The sequence below is a fragment of the Myotis daubentonii genome, chromosome 8, assembly GCF_963259705.1.
Source record: "Myotis daubentonii chromosome 8, mMyoDau2.1, whole genome shotgun sequence".
NCBI classification, from domain to species: domain Eukaryota; kingdom Metazoa; phylum Chordata; class Mammalia; order Chiroptera; family Vespertilionidae; genus Myotis; species Myotis daubentonii.
The window spans coordinates 36,964,111-36,990,449 of record NC_081847.1 but is presented as its reverse complement, the minus strand read 5'-3'; the positions used below and the strand labels follow the sequence as shown (position 1 = coordinate 36,990,449).

Below are 26,339 nucleotides of genomic sequence, written 5' to 3'. Positions count from 1 at the left end.
AAGGTTTACTTTTTAGTTATGGCTTCAGAATTTTGTTTCTTGCTTTTCTGTTTCCTTCTAATATTTTAAAGTTTTTATCACATATGTTTAAATTTTTGCACCATTCTGAATTTATTTTGCTGTAATGAGTGAGGGACTGGGATCCTACTTTCCCCCCTAGATATCTGTCCCTTACATCCGTCACTTGGATAGAGCATGAGGGAGGCTTTCATGTGGTTATTCTGTGTCTTGGTCTGGGTGTTGATTGTATAGGAATGATACTTGGTAAAAACTGGGGCTGTATCCTTAATATTTCTACTCTTTGCTGTATCATACTTCAGATTTTTTAAAGTTTTCTTATATTATTTTGATTTTATTTTTTATCTTTTTAATTTAAATTCTTTATTGTTGAAAGTCTTACATATGTCTCCTTCCACCCCCTTCCCCCAAAAAAGTTTTCTTCCCTTAGAGATGCCATTTTCTACAAAAGTAAAGCTTGAACATTAAACATTTGTATATACATCATTTGCCATAAACTTTATTCTTTAATTTCTACTCCTCAGGAGTCCCATTGGCTCTATACTGTTTACTTACTAGTCAGTTCAAGGGACCCCCCCTTCACTTCTGTATCATTCATCAAGGAATTTACTTAATAGACACCAATGTGTTTATGAGAGGAAAAAGAACAATGTGGATCTCTAGCCTCATGTCTATTTTTAGTGAAAATGTGTCTTTCTATAGCAGGTGTCTGTGTCACCTTAGGACATCTTTGGATCAATGATTCTTGATTTTATGGGGTTTTCCTCTTCTGCGTTCTCCAGGAATCCCAGTTTGTTCATAAATATGGGCTTTTGCCTGGGTCATTTGCCCATTCACTGACCTTTAGTAGGGTGCTTTTTTCTTGCCAAACCCCCTGTTATTGGTTTATTGTGTTTAAGTCTTCTGTTTCTTCGCTGTTGCCCGGTTGTCTGTTATTGAAAGTGGGGTATTGAAGTGTTCAACAATTATTTTTGAATTGTCTGTTTCCTTCAATTCTGTCAGCTTTTGCTTCATTTATTTTGAGGCTCTGTTATTAAGTGCATCTTTGTTTATAATTGTTATATCCTCCTGCTGGATTGACCCTTTTATAGTTGTAAATTTCCTTCTTTGTCTCAATAGAATGGGTTTTTTAATGCATACCTATTGTAAATAGTTTAAACAAAATTATGTGTTGTATTTAAAGTATATAAAATGAAAAATGAATGCATATCATTCTTACCCCCTGTAGAAATAAGTATTAACAGTTTATGGTATATCCTTGAGATTATTTTTATGTTTATAAGAGAAAACAAATAATTCTTTAAGCAAAAGAAGAATCGTGGTGATATTCTGTAGCTTTTTAAAAATTAAAGCCACATTGGATCTCATAGATTACCTAATCTAATATGCCTATTTTTTTTAAATGAGAAAACAGAGGCTATGTTGGGGCATTGACCTGCCCAAGTGTACATGGGGAATAGGTGGTTAAGCTGGGACTAAAACCCAAGCTTTCATTTCAGACTCTTGGTATAGAGCTCATTTCCCTGAACCTCACTGCCATCTGCCTATATTGGGAATAAGAGGCTCTTGGAATACTGTTATAGATATTTGGGCCATGAGTTAGCATAGCAAAGATTGTTTTATAAGTTATGCTTTGAATTAATTTTGAAGATTTTATCTAAAAATATATTTTTTATAGCTCCTTGTAGAAATTCTTATGAGGCCTACAGTCTCTCTCCGGGGACAGAAACTGAAAAGTAAGTATGTTTGTCAACCACTTCCCCTTTTTCCAACCTGCTGAGATGATGGTGGTTTCCAGGAGTTTCTCTTCTTCTCTTTCTAACTCTAATGGTGAGGACATGCCTTAGATTCAACTGCAGGGTACTCTCTCCAATCCTAACTAAGCAGCTGTATTTATACATTTTATATTAGGTAGAAATACAGGCTGGTGCTTTAAAAGAAAAAGTGTGAAAACCACTGGGCTAAAAGAATTATATCTAATAATCCTTGGGTCCAGTTTTTATGTTCTATTTGGTAATTCTTACTTCTCATATACAGTTAAGTGAGAAAGTAAGCAATAACCTAACCTAGTAAGATCACTGTGTGTGTTATGTCTTAAACTATTTTTTATTGTTATAAAGGTGATATACGCTCTGTGTAAAAAGTTCAGTCATTATCAGAGTGCATATAGTAAAAAGTAAAAATGTTTTTGGTGGTGCATTATTTCTTAAGTTCGGTAGTGGGTATATGGGTATTAGTCTTATTCTTCCTCATAATTTATTCATATTACAAATATTTTGGGGGTATCAAATATTTAATTTATAAAAAGAATAAGTGTACTTTTCTTGGCATTAAAAGCCAGAGATCACTTAATATTTGATGAATGCTCATCTACAAACATCACTTTATTTTTTTAATTAAAAAGTGTTTCCTCCCTAATATCAACATGACATACTATATAAGACCTCATTTTGTAGGTATAGTGATGGTTAAGAGGATTCATATTCATCTTTGAATATCCATATTCAGATTTTCTTTCTATCTAAATTGGTTCTTCTGTTCTGTATATACTGGTCTGGGTATTCCAACCTGCTTTAAAGTCATAAAATAAAAAAACCAAAAAGCCTCAGTAGGTTGAAAGGTAGTGATAAGGGATACAGGACACTTGCATTATCTCAGGATTATATCAGATAACCCATCTGGTCCAGCTACCTTGGTAGGACTGCCCATTGGGATCTCAGAAGGAGACCCACATTTTTAGAGGTATTGTAGCAGCATAAGATTAAGTGGAAATAGTTTTTGAAAATAAAACTATGCCAAACAAAACACTTTGTCCATGGTTCATATTCAGTTTTATCACCTCCTAGTTTTAGTTTTCCTTTTTATGCTGCTTTCTGTTCCTACTGACAGAGAAGTAAGTAGCTAGTTCTTTATTAGGCTTGATAAACCAGGCATTAAAAGCCATTTTCCTAATATAAATAACCAAATTTATAATAAGAGGCATCGATATTCTTATACTTTGGATTCTAGTAGTTCAGGTTTTGGAAATGTTTCTTGAGAACCCAATTCAACACAAGCATCAAAAGGTTTAAATTGTTTATTTTTTGTCTATTTAAATAGCTATAAAAACAAACTAAAACTAAAAGCTTGGATATATTCTAAGCAAGCTACAAAGTGAATATGGCTTATTTTAAATAATGATATCAACATAGACTGAAATTATGAAGACTGTGGAGCATAATGAAAATGGCTACTGTATCAAACCAAAAGCAGTCTACAAATTGATTTGTGGGTTCTGAAGGGCACCATGAAAATCTTTGGTAAATAAAAATTGAAGGGAGATATGCTTATAGGAAAATAATCATCTTGGAGGAGATTATGAGAAATTGTTTTTATTTTCAAAAAATTTAATACAGTTATACTGTCTTTTCAATGAGAAAAATAGCCAATTACTTCCCTTTTGCTTTCAGTAAGTGATGAAATGTCCAAGGACTGTTTGAGCATCCTGTATAATACCTGTGTGTGTGTAAGTACCCTGCCTTTGGTGCTGCATTTATCTCCCCACCACATCTGCAGTCCTTGAGAAAGGACGATTCAAGGGAGGGGGTGGGCCTGAGAGCTATCTTCAGACATTGAAGGAATTGGCCTTATTTTATGTGTGTCTGAGAACCAGAACCAACAGGTGGAAATTATGGGGAGGCAGAGTTTCATAGTATTGTTGACCTTAACATGGGCTGCACAGATTCACTTTCATATGACCCATGCAGTTCAAACCCGTGTTGTTCAAGACTCAACTATATTTTCAACCTGCTGTTGGGAATTTGTGGATGTAGAAGGCTGACTGTAATTACAGGTTTTTGACTGTACATAACTCCTGTGTTGTTTAATGGTCAACTGTAATTGTTAAGAGCCATGGTTACTTCAGCAGGTACTGAACTCCTTTAACCCTAGAGGTATCCAAGCAGAGACTGAACAATTGGCAGAAGGGGACAAGCATTGGAAGAGTGTCTATGACCTCTAAGATACATTTTAACCTCCTTATGCCCATTCCTTCATTTTCCTTGTTAGAAGACAAAGTAAGAACCAGAAGCCTCACCCACGATTTAGCAGGACACTACTACATCGAGCAGTGAGTGAAAAAGGATGGTGAATAAAGAAAGCAGTTCAGTAGAAAGGAAAGAGCATAGCACTTAGTACTAGAACTTGATTTTGAGTTCTGGTCTTTGGCTTAGTGCTTATTAGTTCACCTCCTGAGCTTTAGTTTCTTATCGGTAGAGTGCAGTTAGTAATCATACTAACATCATAGGGTTGTTGTGAAGACTAAATGAGATGATAGATGTGAAAGTACTTTGTAAAGCAGTATACAAATGTAGTTTTTATGAGACACAGTACCTGTCTTTAGGAACTTATTTGGTAAACTTTAAACAGTGAATCATAATACATAGCAGGATGAAACAAGTGCTGTTGGAGATGTGAAACCTGCATGCTAGGAAAATGCAAAGGAAAATTTAATTTTATTTCTTGCCTCATTCAAAAAAGACTTCAGGCATCTTACAGGAGTATGTAAAATCTATCAAAATCATAAATTTAATTCTTTTTAAAAATATATTTTATTGATTTTTACAGAGAGGAAGGGAGGGAGATAGAGAGTCAGAAACATCGATAAGAGAGAAACATCGATCAGCTGCCTCCTGCACACCCCTCACTGGGGATGTGCCCACAACCAAGGTACATGCCCTTGACCAGAAACGAACCTGGGACCTTTCAGTCCGCAGGCCGACGCTCTATCCACTGAGCCAAACCGGTTACGGCAAAATCATAAATTTAGAAGTATGAATTTAGAAGAATGAAAGGATAACTAAGTTAAGGGTATAACATACATCTAAGAAATGGGCTAATATAAAAATGTAGAGCATAAAATCATCTGTATTATGGATGGTGCACAAATTTGGGTTTAAACTTCTTAGCAGCCAACACAAATAGGGAGATATGTTTTAACATTTACACAGCTCAGCATCTGTAATAGTGCTGTGCACTAGAAATACAATGTAAGCCACTTAGGTTACTTTAAATTTCCTTGTAGCAATATTTTTTAATAAGAAAAAAATAGGGATAAGTGAAGTTCATTTTAATACGCTTAAAATTAAATATCAAGTTTTTTTTTGTACTGATCTTTCAAAATCTGGTGTTTTTTACTCAGCACACCTCAGTTCAGACTAGCCACATTTCAAGTGCTTAATAGCCACATGAAGCTAGTGGCACAAATAGGCACAGACAGAGCTATAAGTAAAAATAAACTAATTTTCAGGAAACATACAATTATTCTTGGAGCTGAGGCCACTAAGAAATTGTCCTTATTAAAAAAATGACTGTATGATGTTATTAACTCCATCATTGATTGGCTTTTAGAGTTGAAAATACCAGTACTTCAGGGACTGGGCAGAAAACAAGAAATGTTTGAAGTTGCTGGTTTTTGGAGTGGGGACTTGTACAAATTGTGACAATCCTGGAGTAGGCACGTCTTTGCCTGAAAAATATTTACATTCAAAATTTTAAAAGTACTGCTGGTTAAATAAAACTTGGACTATTGTATGCTAGTTATAGCTCCTGATTTAGATACCAAGCAGATGCTAGGTCACAAACCTATAAGATTATCATGAAAACACCCCTTCCCAGAAAAAAATGCATTTGCACACAGTGTTTTGTATATTGTTTTAGGATTTAAGACCTAAGCCAAGAATTTCAGATGTAATGTGGGATTGTGTTTCCACTGTCTGGAAGGGATATCTTGCTCTTTATATATTTTTTTTCATATTTATAACTTATTCTGCCTTTTCTCTCCTCCCTATGATAGACGGAAGGAGTTACAAAGCGTTTGGCAGAAAAGAATGACTTTGTGATCTTCCTGTTTACACTGATGACGAGTAAGAAGACATTCTTACAAACAGCAACCCTCATTGAAGATATTTTGGGTGTTAAAAAGGTATGTCCTCCGACAGGTGGGTAACCAGGTGGGAGAGAGTCTCAGCTAATTGAATTCTGGAACCTTAATTAATGTACAGAACCCTTTTAAAAGAAAAATTCTTCCGTACTCCTAGTGTTAAATAATTTTTTTGTGTTACTTAAATACATCTGTATTCAAGTAAAAATTAGGTTATACTTTTTATACTAATGGGTCTTATATGACTATAAAACCTAAACAAATAAACAAATTGAAATCAAAGTAATTATAAAACTCAAAAGTTCAGATTGACATAATGAGTTTAATGTGATGGCTAATGTCACTTTGCCAAAATCAAATTGCCCTGCACTCACTAATTATTATAATGCAGATCTTTTTAGCATACCTACTGCTACATGCTGTGTGACTTCATTCTCTTACCACTTTATTTGAACTGCTGTGAAACCTTCATTTATTAGGATATGTTTCCCTTGGTGATTTTTGACTTTCACTTTTACTTAAGTTTACCTGTGTTTTTCCCCCATTAGTTGTCAACAGTTAATGTTAATTGACACCAACACAGGAGACACAGGTAGTGATCACTGAAGTGTGGCCAATTGGTCATAAGATGTACATTCAAATGATCCAGAATATGCTTAAAAAAAACTAACTATGATTGAAATGAAAGCACTAAATTAAAAACTTACCATTGCAATCTCCCAGACCCTAAAAACATACCAGACATCTGTTAGAGAACCACTATATTAGATTTTTGGTGTTATGCCTCTTCGGACCTGAAACTTCCTTCCTTCCCCAGTATTTGTCCCATATATCCATGCTGGTTGCAATTTGGCAGAATTCTTTTACTACTCGGGAAGCAGGAGCAGCCTCTTAGCGTTGGCATTGCTAGGAAAAGGGCACCCCGTGCATTGTGTTGTCCCCAGCTTTCACTTCTGTCTTTTCGCTGTACTTTCCTCAGGTCCTGTTTGTTATCTCCCAGGCGGAAGATGCATAAGTGGCCCATTGTCTATAGGAACACATTGGAAATGTGTGCAGGTCCCAGACAGACCCTTTGTGTCCTTTGATAAAAAGGCTTTGTTGTTTTTCTACTAACTGTGCTCCAGCCAGTGTGAGAGAAGGGGCTTCCAGTCTTCCTGGCAGTATCAGCATAGGAGTCTAGAATTGCTTTTCCTGTGTTGCCAAAATGTTGATGAGTTCTGTTAGATATTATGGGTATCTTGGAACATTTTGCAAGGGAGGCAGACACCATAAGAAGGAACCCAAGCCACAAACTGGGAAAAGGTATTTGCAACCCATGCAACTGACAAAGGATTGGTAGTCAAAATTTATCAAGAATTCTTACAGATTGGCAAGAAAATGAAATAGTTCAGTAGAAAAATGGACAATGATATGAACACGCATTTCACAGGGGAGAAACAAATGGTTCATAAATATAAGAAAGGATACTTAACCTCATTGATACGTAGGGAAATGCAAATCAAGACCACAGTTAGAGAAAATAGAGCAAATTTGGTGAGAATGTATATCGTTGACAACACTTTTCTAGTGATGATACTGTTTTATATCAGCAGAATATCTTTACCTTTCTTCTGTTTTCTACTTTAACATGCATATACCCTGTGACCCAGTACCTAGGTATGCACTGCCCTGAGGGCCAGGAAATCAGAACCACAGCTTGAGTCTCAGGCATGCTCGTGGGAAAGCTCATTCCGAGAACAGTGATTCTTAGAAATGAAAACACTGAACTGAAGCCAAGAGGTTGTGCAGTCAATTCAGTGGGTCTGCCAGCTAAATAGAAAAGATCAAAGTGTATCATGTAAGGGTATTGTTTGAAGAAGTTTTTGTTTCTTATTTATACATGTATCTATGCATTCACATATGTATGTTTACTGGGTAATTATGGATATTTCTAATTCTTGGGCATTGTAAGAATGGTTTGTAAGCCATTGCCCCAGAAAAACTGCACATGTGCATCAAGAAACACAGAACAAAAAACTGAAACCAAGTCTGTGATCTGTCTTCAGGAGAAGGGGTAAATAAATGTACTCCATTCACACAATAGAACACAGGCAGAACTCCGAGGTACTGCGGGTTCAGTTCCAGACCACTGCAATAAAGCGAGAGTTTCACAAAGTGAGTCGTAGTCTTTTTGCTGGTGGAAATTTTTCCTTCTACTTGTTAAAACTGCAACATCTGTGAAGTACAATAAAGCAAAGCGCAAAAAAACGAAGTATGCCTGTGTTAGAAAGTGGTGGGAAAAAAGGAGCTGTTGCTAAAGGCAACAGCACAACTGAATCATAGAAATTATTGCTAGAAGTCAGTTGCAGAAGATTGGATATAGAATATCATTTTTATGAAGCTCAGAAATAACTAAACATAAATCATATGATAAAACTATTTAAAGGCAAAGTAGCAATAAAATTCAGGATAGTGGTCGTTGCCTCTGGCAGAGAGGCATGGAGATGTGATAGTAAAGGCATGTGCGGCTATTCACTTTGTTATGCTTTATACCATATGTCGTATGCATCAAATAAACAAAAATTAAAATACATTTGACCCTTGAGCAACACAGGCTTGAACTGCATGGATCCATTATACATAGATTTTTTAATTAAATATTTTTTCTTTAAATCGTGTATTACATGAACTTTTCTCCTTTTGCAACATCTTTATATTCCTCAGATAATACCTGCTACTCTTCCTCCCACTAATTTACTTAACTTCTGGGTATTTCTCTGTCACAGAGAGTACTATAATCACATAACAAAAAGCATTTTACAAAATTTAATACTCATTTTATCTAGGAATAGAAGGAAAATTCCTTAATATCTATTAAAAGTTACAGCAAACATTAAACTTAATGTTAAACTTTGGAAATAATTTTATTAAAGTCAAGAAACAGGCAAGAATGCCTATCACTTTCTCTAGATAATTGGTTACTTGTGCATATACAGAAGGAGACACCTATAGGAATGTTCATTGCAACATTGTCTAATAGTGAAAACTTGTAGTTCATATATATACTAGAGGCCCGGTGCACAAAAATTTGTGCACTGGGGGGGCGGGGAGAGGGGGTCCCTCAGCCCGGCCTGTGCCCTCTCGCAGTCTGGGACCCCTCGGGATATAACAACCTGCTGGCTTAGGCCTGCTTCCGGGTGGCAGAGGGCAGGCCCAATCCCTAGGTGCAGCCCCTGGTCGGGTTCAGAGCAGGGCCAATTGGGGAGTTGGGGCGCTGCCCCGTCATGCACAGAGCAGGGCAGATTGGGAGGTTGTGATGCCACCCTCAGTCACGCTCAGGGTAGGGCCGATTGAGGGGTTGGGGCACCGTCCCCTGTCACACTCAAGGCAGGGTCGATGGGGAGGTTGCGGCGCCACCCCCTGTCACGCACAGAGCAGGGCCCATCAGGGGGTTGGGGCACTGCCCTCTATCACCCACAGAGCAGGGCTGATCAGGGGGTTGGGGTGCCGCCCCCATTACACACAGAGCAGGGCCCATCAGGGGGTTGGGGCACCGCCACTCTCACACTCAGGGCAGGGCCGATGGGGAGGTTATGGCTCTACCCCGTCACACACAGAGCAGGGCCCATGGGGGCGGGGGGGTTGGGGAGCTCCCCCCTATCAGGCACAGAGCAGGGCTGCTCAGGGGGTTGGGGCCCCGCCCCCTGTCACACACAGAGCCGCAGGGCGATCAGGGGGTTTGGGCGCTGCCCCCTGTCACGCTGATCCCGGTGCTGGGAGGCATATTACCCTTTTACTATATAGGGTAGAGGCCTGGTGCATGGGTGGGGCCGGCTGGTTTGCCCTGAAGGGTGTCCTGGATCAGGGTGGGGGCCCCCACTGGGGAGCCTGGCCAGTCTGGGTGAGGGGCTGAGGGCTGTTTTCAGGCTGGGAGTGACTGAAGCTCCCAACCGCTCCTTTTTTTCTTTTCTTTTTTTTTATTCTGGGCCAGCTTTACCTTGAGGTAAAGGCCTCCGCCCGAGGCTGAAAGTAGGTTTCTGGCCTTTGCTTACAATGTTGCGAATCTGCTGCTGAGCGGTATTTGTTACAATGTTTCTCAAACTGCCCGCTCAGAGGCCTGCAGTGGCAGGCGGGAAGGTTGGTTTCCTCCGTCACTGAGGCAACCAAGCCTCATGTTAGTTTCAAGCTGCCTGGCTGCCAGCTGCCATCTTGGCTGACAGTTAATTTGCATATCTCGCTGATTAGCCAATGAAAAGGGTAGCGGTCATATGCCAATTACCATGTTTCTCTTTTATTAGTATACTAGAGGCCCGGTGCACAAAAATTTGTGCACTCGGGGGGGGAGGGGGGGTCCCTCAGCCTGGCCTGTGCCCTCTCGCAGTCTGGGACCCCTCGGGAGATAACGACCTGCTGGCTTAGGCCTGCTCCCGGGTGGCAGAAGGCAGGCCCAATCCCTAGGTGCAGCCCCTGGTCGGGCTCAGAGCAGGGCCGATTGGGGAGTTGGGGCGCCGCCCCCTGTCACACTCAAGGCAGGGTCGATGGGGAGGTTGTGGAGCAACCCCCTGTCACACACAGAGCAGGGCCCATCAGGGGGTTGGGGTGCTGCCCTCTATCACCCACAGAGCAAGGCCCATCAGGGGGTTGGGGCGCCGCCACTCTCACACTCAGGGCAGGGCTGATGGAGAGGTTATGGCTCTACCCCGTCACACACAGAGCAGGGCCCGTGGCGGGGGGAGCTCCCCCCTATCAGGCACAGAGCAGGGTGGATGGGGAGGTTGTGGCCCCGCCCCCTGTCACACACAGAGCCGCAGGGCGATCAGGGGGTTTGGGCGCTGCCCCCTGTCACGCTGATCCCGGTGCTGGGAGGCATATTACCCTTTTACTATATAGGGTAGAGGCCTGGTGCATGGGTGGGGCCGGCTGGTTTGCCCTGAAGGGTGTCCTGGATCAGGGTGGGGGTCCCCACTGGGGTGCCTGGCCAGTCTGGGTGAGGGGCTGAGGGCTGTTTTCAGGCTGGGGGTGACTGAACTCCCAACTGCTCCTTTTTTCCTTTTTTTTTTTTTTTTTTTAATTCTGGGCCAGCTTTAGCTTGAGGCTTGGCTCCAGCACTTAGGCCTCCGGCTGAAAGTAGGTTTCTGGCCTTTGCTTACAATGTTGCGAATCTGCTGGCTGAAGTAGGGCGTATTTGTTACAGAGTTTCTTAAACTGCCAGCTCAGAGGCAGCGGCAGGCGGGGAACGTTGGTTTCCTCCGTCACTGAGGCAACCAAGCCTCATGTTAGTTTCAAGCTGCCTGGCTGCCGGCCGCCATCTTGGCTGACAGTTAATTTGCATAACTCGCTGATTAGCCAATGAAAAGGGTATCGGTCGTACGCCAATTACCATGTTTCTCTTTTATTAGATAGGATATATATATATATCTACACTAATAAAAGAGAAACATGGTAATTGGCGTACGACGATACCCTTTTCATTGGCTAATCAGGGCTATATGCAAATTAACTGCCAACTATGATTGGCAGTTAACTGCCAACTAAGATTGGCAGTTAACTGCCAACAAGATGGCGGCTAATTTGCATATGTAGGCACAATGCAGGGAGGCGAAAGGGAAAGCAGGAAGAAGCCCCCTGCCACTGACAGTGATCGGAAACCCAGGGGGGAGCTAAGAGCTGGGGGAGAATCAGCCCCCCAGCCATGATCGGAGAATCAGGCGCCTTTGCCGCCCTGGCCAGTGATAGCAGGAAGTAGGAGTGGAGCCAGCGATGGGAGCTGGACACGGTCAAAGCTGGCAGTCCCAGGAGCTAGGGGTCCCTTGCCTGGGCCTAAAGTGGAGCCCACGATCGTGGGGCTGCTGCAGCTGCGGGTCCCCGCTGCCTGGGCCAGACGCCTCAGTCAGAGGCGTTAGGCCTGGGCAGGGGTGGAGCCTGCAACCGCGGGGAGCTGGGGGTCCCCTGCCCAGGCCTGACACCTCTGCCAGAGGCCTCAGGCCTGGTCAAGGGGCCGATCCGGTGATTGGTGATCGGAGGGTGATGAGGGTCAACTCCTCTGGCCGAGGCATCAGGCCTGGGTGGGTGGCGGAGCCGGGGATTGGGGGGATATGATGGTCCCCTTGCCCAGGCCTGAAGCCTGGGTCAGAGGCGTCAGGCTTGGGTGGGGGGTGGAGCAAGTGATCAGAGGGAGATGGGGGTCCCCTGCCCAGGCATGATTCCTGGGCCAGAGGCCTCAGGCCTGGGCGGGGGCCAGAGCCAGTGATCGGGGGGAGATGGGGGTCCCCTGTCCAAGCCTGACACCTCTGGCAGAGGCGTCAGGCCTGGGCAAGGGGCCGATCAGGTGATCAGAGGGTGATGGGGGTCTACGCCTCTGGCCGAGGCATCAGGCCTGGGCAAGGGGCAGAACCAGCAATCGGAGGGGGCTGGGGGAAGAACCAGTGATGGGGGGAAATGAGGGTCCCCTGCCCAGGCCTGACACCTCTGTCAGAGGTGTCATGCCTGGGCAAGGGGCCGATCCTGGGATTGGAGGGTGATGGGGGTCAACGCCTGAGGGCTCCCAGTATGTGAGAGGGGGCAGGCTGGGCTGAGGGACACTCCCCCCCAACACACACCCAGTGCACGAATTTCGTGCACCGGGCCCCTAGTATATATATAAAATAAGTTGTAGAGTAAAACAATGAAAAACAAGTGAACTAGAGCTACTTGTATCTGTAGTTAAATCTCAGTGTTGACTGATAAATAAGGTGGTATATGATGCCATTCACACTACGGGCAGAATAGTACCATATGTTTTTATGGAAATATAAGTATAAAAACATGGGAATAACAAATACAAAGTTCAAAATAATGATTACCTCTGGGGAGAGAGAAGGGAATACAAGTAGGTGGAGAAACACGGTCCTTCAGCTATATTTGCAATATGTTACTTCTTCAAAAGAAACCATCTGTGGCAAGGATGGCAGCTTGATTCATACAACTTGAGTGATAGGTATTTTGTTTGTTTGTTTGTTTAAATAGGTAAAATGAGCAAAGGTAGAAAATAAGAACAGTGGTGCTCAAAGGGTTTAATCCTCAGACTAGTCCTAGAAAGTAGGTTAGTCCCATTTGACAAATGAGCAAACAGACTTAGAGAGGTTCTATAACTTACTTCAGCTGTAAATTGCAGAGCTGGGATTTGAATCTTAGTGGCCACATTCTTAGGGGAATGCAAGAGAGGAGCACATCTAATTTCTAATGCACTGAGCACAGGGATTGTTTTATTTGTGTCTTCTGTAGGAAATGATCCGGCTAGATGAAGTCCCCAATCTGAGTTCCTTGGTATCCAATTTCGATCAACAGCAGCTTGCTAATTTCTGCCGGATTCTGGCTGTCACCATTTCAGAGATGGATACAGGGAATGATGACAAGCACACACTTCTTGCCAAAAATGCTCAGCAGAAGAAGAGCTTGAGCTTAGGGCCTTCTGCAGCTGAAATCAACCAAGGTAACGTCTCTAAACTCTCAGAAATTTAAGATTGTAGCTCTGAGACACCTTTCTAAATCATGTAGCTTTTTCAGTATCTCTAGAGCTTAATCCGTGTGAGGGTGTTTGTTCATCATTGGAGGGCCAAGCCTACAGTATTCATCAGATTTTTGAATGGATCAGAACCTCAAAAAAGTTAAGAATCATTGTTTGTCAGAGTCACAAAAATTTTTGATGCACTAAGTCTCTCTGGGCCTTTATTCTATAGGTTATGCTCACGTGTGTGCGCACGCACACGTATATACAAGATTATTCATTGCAACATTATAATAACAAAAGGCTAGAAATAATATAAATGTTCATTAACAAGAGACTGCCTAGTTTAAAGAATATTTATATAATGGAAAATTATTTAGCTTTTAAGAAAAAAGAATGAAGAAAATCTCTATATACTGATACAGAAAAATCGCCAACGTGTATTAATGGTAAAAAGGAAAATGCAGAACTGTGTGTATAATACTTTTTGTATTAAGGCAGGGAGGGGGGACTAATATCAGATGTATTTGTTTGCTCATATGTAGTATGCATAAACTGAAAGCATACACAAGAAAACTAAAGTGGCTACCTGTTAGGCATAGGTGTATTATTTTATGTATGTTTGATTTTAAACCATGTGGACATATTGGTTATTTAAATAGAAAAAAAAAAATACAATTCTAACTCATCTACTCCATCTATTGCTTTTTGGTAGCAAACGAACTCGGTTCTATTGTCCTGGCCTAAGCAGGTTTTGGGGGAAATTAGGCATATATCTGTTTGGTCATAAGAGTATAGATGATTTATATTTGAACTAAAACGTTATGTCTTGCCCTAGACGGTTTGGCTCAGTGGATACAGAGTCGACCTGAGGACCGAAGGGTTCCAGGTTTGATTCCAGTCAAGAGCACATGCCCAGATTGCGGGCTCCATCCCCAGTGTGGGGTGTGCAGGAGGCAACCAATCGATGTGTTTCTCTCACATCAATGTTTCTTTCTCTCTTTCTTTCCCCCTCCCTTCCACTCTCTCTAAAAACCAATGGAAAAAATATCTTCGGGTGAGGATTAGCAACAACAACAAAAAAGCTAGTTCTAGAAATACAGTTGATTAAAAAAAATCTCCTGTTTACCATAGGGTTAACCAAATAACCAAGGTAGAATAATAAAAATTTAACATTAAAAACAGCAGTAGGAAACTACAACCATTTTACAGCAGCCCTAATGATGCTTTGAAAACAATACTCTGTTTCTAAAGTCCAGTTGACTGGATGAGTGCATTCCCAGGCCTATCTCTGCAGAATTGCTACATGCTGCCCAGCAGCCTTCCTTCTAAATACTGTGTCTGAGTCTTCTACTAACTCCACTAATGTTCTGGTTTTAGTTATGAACATATGACTATAGATCAGTGGTTCTCAACCTTCTTAATGCCGCGACCCTTTAATATAGTTCCTCATGTTGTGGTGACCCCCAACCATAAAAATTATTTTTGTTGCTACTTCATAACTGTAACTTTGCTACTGTTATGAATTATAATGTAAATATCTGATATGCAGGATGTATTTTCATTGTTACAAATCGAACATAATTAAAGCATAGTGATTAATCACAAAAACAATATGTAGTTATGTATATGTTTTCCGATGGTCTTAGGCGACCCCTGTGAAAGGGTTGTTCAACCCCCAAAGAGGTCGTGACCCACAGGTTGAGAACCGCTGCTATCGATGGTCATAACTATACTTGTAGGTTATTAAGGAATGTAATTTTAAACTTTTTAGTCATGTGAAAACAGAAGTGTGTGAACTCTGTGGACCCCTGGTTAGTGGTTCTCCCTTCAGCTTGTTTTTCTGAGTCCTTAGCCTTCCTTGGTCTGTGTAGGCTTTTCTTATGACTGGAGGAGTACTCCGTTAGTAACTCATAAAATATACATTCTTAAAATCATGTTACCTCAAAGCTAATTTAAACATACACATACATATACACTGACAAAGCTCACATAGCTTAATCTCCTACTATATTGCAGATATTGAGCCAGAAGAACATTTACCCAGAACTGATTTTATGTAATCCTTCAAGCATCTCTGTGAAGTAGAGATTAGTATCTCCATTGCACAGATTAGGAAACGGGGGTCATAAAAGTTCAGTATTGGATACCTGTGTGTGCTGAGGCACAAAGTAACTTTCAACTTTTAATTTTCCATTTAAGTAATCTGTTTTATTCTGTTAGTATTGATTACCTTCATGTACTTGCTTGTAAGCTGACTTAAGTAAAACCAGCACTACCCATCATCCTTGGGGAATGAGGTTTTCTTGTCACTCGGTTTTTTAATTAACTGAGTTTTAACCCCAAAGTAGTTTTCTTTGATTTGGGAGATTAAAAAAAGAAAGTTTTGCCCTAGCCAGTGGGTTAAGAGTCATCCTGTGCACTGAAAGTTCCCAGGATCAATTCCCACCAGGGCACATGGTTGTGGGCTTTTTCTCTCTCTCCTTTCATCTCTCTAACAAAAATAAAAACATTAAAGAAGAAGTCTTTATGAAATACTAGGTTCACTTTCATACCTGTGTGGCTAACATCCTGTATAATAAAGCGGTAATATGCAAATTGACCCTCATGCCCTCGCGTCACAAGATGGCTGCCCCCACATTGTCACAAGATGGCCGGCAGGGGAGGGCAGTTAGGGGCGATCAGGCCAGCAGGGGAGCAGTTAGGTGTCAATCATGCCAGTAGGGGAGCAGTTAGGCATCAATCAGGCTGGCAGGGGAGCAGTTAGGGGGCGATCAGGCTGGCAGGCAGAAGCGGTTAGGAGCAATCAGGCAGGCAGGCAGGTGAGTTGTTAGGAGCCAGCAGTCCTGGGTTGTGAGAGGGATGTCCGACTGCCAGTTTAGGTCCAAGATCAGGCCTAAACCAGCAGTCAGACATCCCCCAAGGGGTCCCAAATTGGAGAGGGTGCAGGCTGGGCTGAGGGACACCCCCCTCCCCCAAATGTATGAATTTCGTGCACCGGGCCTCTAGTATGATATAATCTCCATGTGATGTCTGCTTATATCTTTTGGAATAAAGCTTTATTAAATGTATTTTAGCACATGATGTACAGGGTCTAGGCCTTCCCAGCTCTCTGACCATAATTCTATTTCTACTCCCACATTCCACACACATTCTTCCCAGTCAAATGCACTGAGGCGGCCAAGGTGAACATAAGTAAATCACATACAGTAGATGAGAAAAATCTTAGTCCTCAGTGTTATCATTCTTTAATTGAATTCCAATAATGTGAGTACTTTTAAATAGAGGTATGTGTAGCAGTCAGCTCTGGCTGCCATAACAAGGTACCATAGATTGGGTGGCTTAAATAACAGAAATTAATTTTCTCACAGTTCTGGAGGCTAGAGATCCAAGATCAAGATGCCATCAATGTTGGTTTTTGGTGAGGCCTCTCTTCCTGGCTTGTAGCCAGACACCTTTTCACTGTGTCCTTATGTGGCCTCTCCTCTGTGTGCACAAAGAGAGAGATGTTTGGTGTCTCTTCTTATATAAGGACACTGGTCCTATGGATTAGGGCCCTATCTTATGACCTTACTTAATTACCTCCCCAAAGGCCCTGCCTCCAAATACAGTTGTATTGTATGTAGATCAGGGCTTTCAATGTATGAATTTGGGAAGGGGACGGGGGAGATACACAATTTGGTTCATGATGGTTTAGACAACTGAAGCATGTAGGATGCTGCCAAAAACTTGGTTTTGTTCTTCAATATACTGTAACTCTGAACTAGTTTTCTTGCCCAACAAATTAATGCTTCATCTTATCTTCCTGGAACTCCGATAATTTAAATGTTAGAGCCCTTTTGGGGATTCTCAGAACTACTAGTTGTCCCTTTTATCAATTCAGATGGAACAGATGGCTCCATTGGGGTGGGGGGGGGGGGATCATTCAAGATTTTAGAGATACAGATGAAGCTACAGGGCCAGATAGTTATCAGCTTATAGGTGACACTGAGCTGAAAGGAGCTGATTTATGCAATACATGAGTTAGGATGGAATTCAGAATCATCTCTGAGCTAAAAAGCAGGGCCTAACCTGTGAGAGGAAAATTTTCAGGAGTATTTTGGACATACTGGTGTTTTAACTAGAAGAGAGAAGAGGTCTGCTTTTGCAGAAGTTCTCGGAAGTAGTGGGTGTTTTGGTCGTCAGCCAGTTTAACATTAACAGTGTGTTAGAGCTACTGATAGGCTGTGAGAATACAAAGACTGTAGAGTGCAGGGGTGCCAGTCCCCTGAGACTGTATATAAGTTGGTGAGTTTAATTGGGACTGCCTTGTGGGAGCGAGGGGGAGTCCATTGCTTTCATCAGCTTTTCAAGAAATGAGTGATTTCATAAAAGCACAGGAATCAGTGGTGGGAGTCAGAGTGTGAGAACCCTGCCTCCTGGGCGGGTCACATCGGAAAGACTGTATTCAGTGTGCAGGTCTTAGGAACCGTCTTGTGAGGAACAGCTAAAGAAACTGGAGAGAGGTTCCTGCGTCCGCTGCCGACGGTCCCACCGCGCTCCAGCTGTATTTTTCTGAACAAAAGTTGCCTCAACATATGTTTTAAGGATGGCTCTCCCTATCATCATAAAATGGGGTGGACAGGAATATTCAGTGACCACACTTTCAGAAGATGATACTGTGCTGGATCTCAGACAGTTTCTCAAGACCCTTACAGGAGTGCTACCAGAACGACGGAAATCACTTGGACTTAAAGTTAAAGGCGCAAACCTGCAGAAAATGATGTTGAGCTTGGAGCTGTCAAACTGAGACCAAATACTAAAATAATGATGATGGGAACTCGTGAGGAGAGCTTGGGAGATGTCTTAGGTCCGCCTCCAGACAACGATGATGATGTCAATGACTTTGATATTGAAAATGAAGTAGTCGAAGTAGAAAATAGGGAAGAAAACCTGAAAATTTCTCGCAGAGGAAAAGAATACAAAGTGGAAATTTTGAATCCACCCAGGGAAGGAAAAAAGCTTTTGGTACTAGACGTTGATTATACGTTATTTGACCATAGGTCTTGTGCAGAGACTGTGGTAGAATTAATGCAGCCATATTTTCATGAATTCCTAATATCTGCATATGAGGATTATGACATTATTTGGTCTGCAACAAATATGAAGTGGATTGAAGCTAAAATGAAAGAGCTGGGAGTGAGCACAAATGCAAATTATAAGATCACCTTTGTTTTGGGCAGTGCTGCTATGATAACAGTGCATATGCCAAGGAGAGGATTAATAGATGTAAAGCCTCTTGGTGTTTTATGGGGGAAGTTTTCAGAGTTTTACAGCAAAAAGAACACCATTATGTTCGATGATATAGGAAGAAATTTTCTAATGAACCCACAGAATGGACTAAAGATAAGGCCTTTTATAAAAGCCCACCTAAATCGAGATAAAGACAAAGAACTTTTCAAATTAACTCAGTACCTCAAGGAAATAGCAAAATTAGATGACTTTTTGGACCTAAGTCACAAATATTGGGAAAGAGACCTCTCAAAGAAGCAAGGACAGTAGTTCCAAGTTATGCTGGCAGTTATTGAAGATACTTGAGATCCACGAACTCTTGCTTTTATGCTAGAAATCTTTATAATAGTGCTGGACACTGAAGCAAATACCATACTGCTTATACTTGGTCTTCCAGTATTTTATAAATTTAACACATTGTTTGCGGGTAGTTTTTATCACAGGCTAACAGGTGCTGCGGGCCATTTTTGCTAATTTTTTGCGCAAATGGCAACATTCAGTAAAATTACGATAACTTTAGTTTTACATATTTTTTTTCAATGAAACTTGTTGTGATTTACTATAAAATGTATACTGAATTATTTTTCTTAGAATCGCACTGAATGCTTGGCGAGGCAGAGAATTGTGTGAAGGGATGACTCTACGCAATTGAATAGATTACCGTTATACCTGGAAGTACATACATAATTCACCATTGTATGTGTTAGAGACACAAATTTTGTCGTTTGGAATTTGTATATCTGCATGTTAGCATCCCTTTAGAGCAATAAAAAAGTATAAAAGTAAACGTATTTACACGTTACCCGCATTCTACCGCTAGTCTATAAAAAACGTATTAATACGTATCCCGTGCTCTACTACCAGTCAGCGTAAAACGTATAAATACGTTTCCCGCATACAATGTGTTAATTTTATATTTTTTGAAGATCACAGCAATATGCTAAAAATATTCTCTCTTTTTCCCCTGTGTGAATATATTGTTACTCTTGAAAAATATTTTCTCCAGGATTGAGTACTGAGGTGTCCCCCTCCCCCCACTCACACAAAAAAAGTGGACAGAAATGTAGTATACTCAACAATATCATTTTGAGATTTTGGAAACAAGTTATGTGTTATGTTCCTGCCTTATTTGGGTTGTTGTTGGACTAAATCTAAGACCAATTCCGTCTTGAAACTATTGCTTTTCCTTTTAAAACAAACAACAAATCTATCTCTCTATCTATCTATCTCCCCCCAGTAAGGAACCTAGTTTGGTATGCTTAAAATCACCATTTTTTTAAAAAATTCTTTTGTTATAGACGCAATTTCTCTTCTCATCCACTGTTGACATCTCTAAATTGTGAGCTTTCTGTTTGGTTGTATGTGTGTCAGTGTTTGAGTAAAACTGGAAAATGTCAGCTGTAATACTGATATATCATAGTATGAAAAATAGAAAACATAAGATTGAAGAATAAAAATAAGGAACAAGAATGTTTCTTTTTGGTGGCTAAGTAGAAACATTTATGCCTAAAAGTATTGTCATAACAGCAGAGGCAATACATTTCAAAATGAGACATATCACTGATTCAGCCCTAAAATGCATGAACAAAAGTGTGTGTTCTAACTATATCTTGCCTAAGTGCAACACTGTTTCAGTGAAAATATCTAGCCATAAGCTTAAAAAAAAATTGTTTGAAATGCTTAAGCCTGCAGATAACTAATGTGACCACTCTTTTGTGTTGACAGTATTGGTTTATACAATTCTTGTATTTGAAAGGAATCTGATCCTTTTAAATGAACATGGTGTGTATTATTCTTACGGGACTATTTCAGTGGTGTAAATAATAAATACCTTTTCTTTTTTTTAAAAAAAGAAGAAGCTGGAAAAAAGAGGTATGAGAGTAAGAATCCAGCTTTGTGAAGATTTTCATGTAGAATCCAATCTCATTTATTCATTTTTGGGAAAAAGTAATTTATATCTAAGGTTTAAGAAATGTGTAAGGTACAAAAGGAACAACAGATTACAGTAGAAAGTTTGTTCCCCTCCCCATGGTAACTGAGTACCATTTTTTCGTGTATCCCTTCAGAGATATTGCCCAATCATGGGGGTGGAGGAGTGAAGAGAGAGATTGACTCCCTGTGTGTACAGATGGTAAAATAAGCATCATTCCACCTCTGGCTTTTAACTTTATTTTGCAAAGTATTCCATTCCCGTACATTTGGAATTATCTTATTCCTTTTTACAGCTACATAGTATTCTTTTATACTGTAACTACAGGCCCGGTGCACAATTTCATGCACGGGTGGAGTCCCTCGGCATGGCCTGCAGGGATTGGGTCAAAACCAGCAATCCAATGCCACTTGCCACACCTGCCTGCTGCTCCCGCTCATCCCGGCCCCGCTGCGCCTGCCTCGGGCTCGCGCCCAGTCAGTCCTGATCTGGAGAGGCTCGCACCGCCCGCAGTGGTGCTTGCCAGCCATGAGCCCTGCATCTGGCACCCGTCCCAAGGGCCAGGGGCGGGGGATGCAATCGGCCCTCCAGGCTGGGCGGTGGGACACCCTTGCCGGCCTAGGATCCGGATCTGTCCTGCTGACGTTCACGCCAGTTGTCAGGAGTCACCTGGCGGCCGCTTTTATATCATTTCTTGTGGAGTGTCTAGGGAGGGGAAGTGGCCACAGTGCCTGAGGCTGACTTCCAGGAGGCCAGCGGCTCTGTCGGGATTGTGCCGGTGGCACTGGTCTGTCGGTGCTGGCAGCACCCGTCCATTGGTGCTGGCAGCACCAGTCTGTTGGTGCCTGGCCCATTCTCTGGAGATTGGACCTGGACGACTACTGAGCAAGGGAGTGGCTGCTGCCTAGCTGGTGGGCCACCAGGACAGGTCGGTCAGCTGAGCAGCTCTCCCACTGTGGGAGCACACTGACCACCAGGGGGCAGCTCCTGCGTTGAGTGTCTGCCCCCTGGTGGTCAGTGCGCATCATAGTGACCCATTGACCAGTCATAACGGTCGCTTAGGCTTTTATATAGATAGATTTATTTAGTCCCCTATTGATGGGAATTTGGTGTGTTTCAAGTCTTTGTTCCTACAAATAACAACCTTGCGCATAGCTTATGATGTGCCGGATATTTGCCTTTTAAACTTTGATAGATGTTGACAAATTACACTTCCAAGGAACTGGTTCATCTTCCCACTCTGTATACCCTTCCCAGAACAGGGCCTTTTTAAACTTCCTGGTATTTGTCAAACTGATAAGTAAACATTGTTATCTCAAAGAAAAACAAAAACCAAAAAAGCTATCTCAGTGTATTTTTTTAAATTGAGGTGAAGGTAACATAAAGTAACCATTTAAAGTTAACAATGTGGTGGCATTTAGTATATTTATAACTGTGCATTTATGTTTATCCATCTAGTTCCAAAACCGTTCATCGCTCCAAAAAGAAACCATACACATTAAGCAGTTATTTCCCATTATCTTCAACTCCTGGCAATCACCTGCTTTCTGTCTGTGTATTTGTCTGTTCTGGAATCATACATATGTGACCTTTTGTACCATGTATCACGCTTCTTTCACTTAGCATGATGTCATTCACTGTAGCATGTCACTATTTCATTCCTTTTTATGGTTGAGTAATATTCATTGTATGTATATAGTACAGTTTGTCCTTTTGTTGGATAGACATTTGGGTTTTTATCTTTTGGTTATTGTGAACATGTGTGTACATGTAGTTTTTGAACACCTGTTTTCATTTCTTTGAGGTATATATTCAGGAGTGTAATTGCTGGATCATATGATAATTCTGTGTTTAACTTTTCAAGGAAAAGTTAATTTGTAGTTTTAATTCACTTTTTAAAAATGAGATCAAACATTATTTTCTAGACACTCACTAATGTATAAAGGATGGAAAGAGGGCTAAGATTATTTGCTTAGCTCTGTGCTGGGACTGAATTTATATGACTTTATATAATTGTCCTAATTACTTTGTTTTAAAATTTTTAAAGAATTTTCTTTAATGTAATATTTTTTTGAATTTTACTTTAAAATTTTTCATTATGGGGAACATTCCACATATAAAAGTAGAGACATATATGACACACATGACTGTATACTGATCTTCATTTATAACTTAGACATTGTCAACTGATGGCCTGTCTCTATCTCTACCCCAATTCACTCCTCCCTTACTCACTTTAAAAAATATATTTTAAAAAAATTTATTTCAGACAGGAAAGGAGAAGAAGAGATAGAAATATCAGTGATGAGAGAGAATCATTGATTGGCTACCTTTTGCCTGCCCACCACTGGGGATTGAGCTCTCAACCTGGCATAAGCCCTGACTGGGAATCGAACCATGACCTCCTGGTTCATAGATAGATAGTCAACTACTGAGCCACACCAGCTGGGCTTCCTTTCCTCACTTTGGATTATTTTGAAGCAAATCCCAGACATCATAAAAATTTCACCTGTACATATTTTAGTGTTTCCACAAGATAATGACTCTTTTTAAACAGAACTCCAGTACCATATTATACACTACCAAATTAATAGTAATATATTGATATTATGAAGTATTTATTATCTTTGAATTAGATGACACGTTTGCCTGTTTCAAAAAAATCTATAGATTCAAAATGGTGTTCATGGAAACATTTCCCTCCCACTCTATTCCCATTGGCCTAATTCTCATTGCCCTCAGCAGCTGCTATTTTCTATCCTTCCTGGAAGATTTAATGCACATACAAGCAAATATGTAGATATTAGCCTTATTTTAAAGAAGGTTAATGATATTGACAAGATTTGAACCCAGATTTCCCTGCTTTCAAAGTTTATTATGTTCTCTTATGCTGATCAGGATTTCCATCTTACTCAGAGGAGTTGAATAATTATCCAGTTAGAGGAGTTGGGTTAAGAAAAAAAAAAGGCTTAACTGTGATCAATAATAGATCCAGAGACATAGAAGCATCGAACAGACCATGAAACCTCAGAGGAAAGGCAAGGGAGGGTGGGGGAGGAGGGTAACAGTTCAACCAAAGGACTTGTATGTATGCACATAAACATAATCAATGAATACAGACAGTAGGGGTTGAGGGCACGTCCTGGGGGGTGGGAGCAGCTGGGGAGAGGTCAATGGGGGAAAAAGAAGACATATGTAATACTTTCAACAATAAAGAATTCAATTTTTTAAAAAAAAGGCTTACCTTTTTTTCTTCCTGCCTTTTTTCTTCCCTGTACTTGCTTATTACAGGAAAATCAAACTATAGATAAGTAGTTTTAAAAGAAGCACTTATATGCACTTCTACTCAGAAACAACCACAGTAAATGCCTTAGAACATATCTTTTCTTTATGTACATATTTAAAGAAGTAAAGTTTCAAATTTTTTAAGAAAACAGACCCAAGCCGATACTGTTTAACATTTAAGTACCTTTTTGTAAGTAAATTTAAACATCTTTTGGAGTCACTGTATAGAGAGGTATGTGTCATCATTCTTAGTGTCTGTGTTGTATTCTGTTGTTTGAATATATCATATTTAATCAGTATGCTATTAATGAACATGTAGTTATTTCTTTTTGTTATTATAGAAACCACGCCACTGAACATCTATGTACAGCTGTCTTTGTATTATGTAATTGGTTATTTCCTTATGGTAAATTTCCCCCATGGTAATAGACCCCATGGCTCAAAGACACACAGATTTAAGGCATAAGTTATTCTAATTTATATTTCCACCAGTAGATATAAGAGAGTGTTTTTCCTTGCATCTACTAAAATTATGTGTTTCTATAACTTTATTACTATTTTACCGTTGTTTGGCCTTTCATTTTAAAGGGAGACTGTGGCTGAATAGCTGCTGTCAGGTTAGAAATCATTCCTGTCATGCAGGTGAGGGGCTGGTAGCTTGTTCAGGGCTTTAGAGCTGGTCTCTGTTTTGAACATTTCTTCTTTTGTTCTTTCTTCTGCAGCGGCCCTTCTCAGCATCCCTGGCTTTGTTGAGCGGCTTTGCAAGCTGGCAACTCGAAAGGTATCAGAGTCAACGGGCACAGCCAGCTTCCTTCAGGAGTTGGAGGAGTGGTACACATGGCTCGACAATGCTTTGGTGCTAGATGCTCTGATGCGAGTGGCTAATGAGGAATCAGAGCACAGTCAAGGTACTTGCAGTGGGTCTCCTGTGAGGTGGATTCCTGAAGCCATGCTTGACCTCTTTTCCAAAGAGGATAAATTGAAATTTGCTCAAACTAGACTTTTTCCTCAGGGAATCCTAGAGCATGATTATTAAGATTATTTTGCTAGCCTAGTGACAGAAATCTCTTTGAACTCCCTCTAAGGCAGCAGTTCTCAAACTGTTGGTTGCGACCCCTTTGGCGGTGGAATGACCCTTTCACAGGGTCGCCTAAGACCATCCTGCATATCAGATATTTACATTATGATTCATAACAGTAGCAACATTACAGTTATGAAGTAGCAACGAAAATTTATGATTGGGTCACAACATGAGGAACTGTATTTCAAGGGCCAGAAGATTGAGAACCACTGCTCTAAGGGTTCCAGTCTGATTGGAGGGACTATGGCTTGGTAGCACAATCAGAGAGACTGTTTGGAGCCAATAACCAGAGCATTCTTAGGAACCCAAAGAGTTCTTGCTCTGTCTCCTTTTTCTTTAGTCTTCTCTTTTTTTTTTTTCTGATGAGTAGGCTGCCTAGTAAATGTGTAGGGTTCTAGTCTCAGCTCCAGCTACATGGTGAAGGAGTCTGGCCCATCTTGGGTCATTTGCCCAACCCTGAAGAATTTGACTCTAGCCAGCAGGATGGGGTCAGATTGTACAAACCTAGTAATTCTCACTAATCACATGCAGATAAAATTGAAGGGAGGAAAGTCTGGGGTGTTATATGGACTTGCCTCCCCAGTGAAACTATAAACAAAACTTATTTAGATTAGGAAGTAGTAAAACTATATTTATAGATGACATGATCTTTTCTATAGAAAGACCTAAAGAATTCACTAAAAAACCACTAAACTAGTAAATGAGTTCAACGAAGATATAAGCTTAATTTCAAGATATGAGCTCAATATACAGAAATTAATTCTATTTCTCTACAGTAGCAATTAAACTAAAATGAAGTTAAAACAACTTATAAGAATATCAAAAAGAATGAAGTACTTAGAGATACATTTAATAAATGCAAAACTTATACTCTGAAATTTTTAAAACATTATTGAAAGAAATTAAAGAGACCTAAGTAAATGGAAAGACATCTCATGTCTTGTGTTTATGGATCAGAAGACTCAGTATTTTTAAGGTAGCAGTATTCCCCATCTTGATCTACAGATCCATCTGCAGATTCAATCCAGTTCCTGTCAAAATCCCAGCTGGTTTCTTTGCAGAAGTGGACTAGCTGGTCCTAAAATTCTATGGAAAAGCAAAGGTTCCAGAAACACCAAAACAATCTTGAAAAAAACAAAATCGGGAGAGTCACACTTCATAATTTCAAAACTTAACTGCAGAGCATCAGGAATCAACAGCGTGCTACCAGCATAAACAGAGACATACTAATATAATGAAATAGAATTGAGAGTTCAGAAATAAACCCTCACTTAATATGGTCAATTGATTTTCAACAAGAATTCTAAGACCATTCAGTTTGGGAAACAGTAGGTAGTCTTTTACACAAATGGTGCTGGAGCCATTAGTT

At 40.7% G+C, this 26,339-nt stretch overlaps 1 protein-coding gene and 1 pseudogene across 3 annotated transcripts in view; both read left to right on the top strand.

Annotated features, from left to right (window-relative positions):
* Positions 1-26,339, top strand: part of TRPC4AP (transient receptor potential cation channel subfamily C member 4 associated protein) — a 91,058-nt gene that overhangs the window by 38,319 nt on the left and 26,400 nt on the right. For all 3 annotated transcript variants that reach the window (XM_059705966.1, XM_059705969.1, XM_059705968.1), the window contains exons 4-8: positions 1,697-1,754; positions 3,468-3,523; positions 5,852-5,980; positions 13,181-13,388; positions 24,612-24,797. In XM_059705966.1, the coding sequence (XP_059561949.1) occupies positions 1,697-1,754; positions 3,468-3,523; positions 5,852-5,980; positions 13,181-13,388; positions 24,612-24,797 (637 nt within the window). The remainder of the gene's footprint in view (positions 1-1,696; positions 1,755-3,467; positions 3,524-5,851; positions 5,981-13,180; positions 13,389-24,611; positions 24,798-26,339) is intronic.
* On the top strand, positions 16,388-19,098 carry LOC132239547 (ubiquitin-like domain-containing CTD phosphatase 1; annotated as a pseudogene).